The sequence below is a fragment of the Spinacia oleracea genome, chromosome 6 (genome assembly GCF_020520425.1).
Source record: "Spinacia oleracea cultivar Varoflay chromosome 6, BTI_SOV_V1, whole genome shotgun sequence".
In the NCBI taxonomy this organism is placed as follows: domain Eukaryota; kingdom Viridiplantae; phylum Streptophyta; class Magnoliopsida; order Caryophyllales; family Amaranthaceae; genus Spinacia; species Spinacia oleracea.
In genome coordinates, this window is record NC_079492.1 from 69,232,892 (window position 1) to 69,234,751 (window position 1,860).

General features: G+C 47.9%; 1 protein-coding gene across 1 annotated transcript; it reads left to right on the forward strand.

The window, feature by feature from the left end:
• Positions 1-544: 544 nt before the first annotated feature.
• LOC130463996 (uncharacterized) lies at positions 545-1,651 on the forward strand. Its single transcript, XM_056833316.1, has 2 exons — positions 545-973; positions 1,049-1,651. The coding sequence occupies exons 1-2, from the start codon at positions 821-823 to the stop codon at positions 1,430-1,432; spliced, it is 537 nt and encodes a 178-aa protein (XP_056689294.1). The 5' UTR covers positions 545-820; the 3' UTR covers positions 1,433-1,651.
• Positions 1,652-1,860: the final 209 nt, after the last annotated feature.

Sequence of the window (1,860 nt, forward strand, 5' to 3'; positions counted from 1 at the left end):
GGAGGGAGGATGTCAATTTGTTTCCTTCTGACATCTTTCCCAGCATGAAATGGCTGAGGTATCTGAGGGAGCAGGGACGTGACTTTGAGCGTTTTCTGCTTCTGCCCCCAGGTTTTAGTCTTAGGAGCCCTCGACCCCATGATTCCGTGGACCAACTCTCTCAGGGAGAGGTAGCTGTCGTTACTGCTGCCTTTAGATTGGGTCTTAGATTTCCTTTGCATCCCTTTGTGATGGACGTCTTAGAGGGGTATGGTATTGGCCTTGCTCAATTGACGCCTAACTCTTGGGCAAACATTTTTGGATTTATTGCCAAATGCTCTTTGAGCGGCATCACCCCTTCCTTTCCTGCTTTCCTTCGTCTTGTAGTTATTGCCCCTTCCTCTCGTTCTCCCCATCGATGGTTCACCCTTTATAGCCGTCGAGGATATAAGACGGTGGTGGGTAAGACTTCTAGTTGGGTTTGGTGGAGGAAGAAGTGATCTATTGTTCGAATGGAAGACCTCTCTCTTTCAAGGCGTCTTTCTAGGTGGAACCGTCGGCCCCGTTATTTATCTAGAGAGGACGCCTTCCCTCGCCTTTCGTCAAGGGATTGGGGACTAGTAAAGCCCTTGTTCCAGGCCGAGATGTATCGGCTGTCGTCAAAGAGCCATGCCTGGGTGCCTAATGCTTGGCTTCCCCATGTAGGCCAGTTCACCAATATAGTCTTTCTTTCGGTCGTTGGTCTTTGTTCCTATTTGAGTAGAGGTAGTTTTCCATAGACTTTCACTCAACATCGTTTTTCTTTTTTCTTCTACTAACCCTTGGTTCTGTAGATTCTGCCATGGATCGTTTATCCTCCGAGGAAAAGGGCGTAGTGGACGTACCCGCTTGGCTGTCCGAGGTATACACTGAGGACATTCTCAAGGCCGTGGAGGCCAAGAAAAAGGACTCCTCCAAGAAGTCCGACGAGGGTGCCTCTGGTGACGTCGCCAAGGTATTTTTTGTGCTTTTACTATGCCTCTATTCCTTTCAGATTTCGATTTGGTAGTTGACTTCTTACATTTTTTAGGAGCCCACTTCGTCAGCTACGAAGAAGCGTCCTGCATCTTCAACGGTGGCTCCTAAGCCAAAGCGGCCCTTCTTTAAGAAGATGGGTACGTCCGATGCTGCAGTAAAGCCGTCGGTATCAAAACCGTCTGCTCCTCTAGCTGGGGGAGAGGTTCTCCTTAACCAGGCGTCCATTCCTCCATCTGAGCATAAGGAAGTCTCTCCCCAGGTGGACACTGAATGGGATTCCGCTGCCAGAGCGGCTGCTGACGAAGTAGCAGCTGAACAGGCTGAGGCTGCTGACGCCACCACCTCGTCCAAGGAGGACAAGGGTAAAGGCAAGGAAGTTGGCGCTCCTTCTACTGATAATGCCTCCATGCCTCCTCCAGCTTCGCCGATTGGTTAGTGTTTCTATACTTTTAATCTGTTATGTCAAGTCGGTATTTGCATGATGTTTGATATCTTGACGTTTGGTTTAGTTGAGATGTTCAAACGGATGCGGCGTGCCGAGGTGGCGAGCATCCCTCCTTCTGACGGTTTTAGCTCAGAGGCGAAGGATAAGATCCTTTCGGACGTGTATGCGGCCATTCCTGAGGAGTATGTGAGGTCACTCCCCGGGATTGACTTGGGGTTCTTTGGGTCCATTCAGTCCCTCGTACTTGATGTGAGACACTTATTCCTGGTTTTCTTTTTCTCTTTTATTATTATTATTATTATTATTACTTTTTTGCTAACTCTATTTTGTTTTCGGCAGCTCTTCATCCGCTGTGCCGAGAGTAGTAATATCATTATTAAAACTCATATGATTTTTGGTGTTTAGATATTTCTTGTAAT

Bases quoted from the DNA above. Each gene is read 5' to 3' on its own strand.
- LOC130463996 (XM_056833316.1), top strand. From the start codon at position 821: ATGGATCGTTTATCCTCCGAGGAAAAGGGCGTAGTGGACGTACCCGCT. The intron at 974-1,048 runs GTATTTTTTGTG...TACATTTTTTAG, and splicing joins CCTCTGGTGACGTCGCCAAG to GAGCCCACTTCGTCAGCTAC.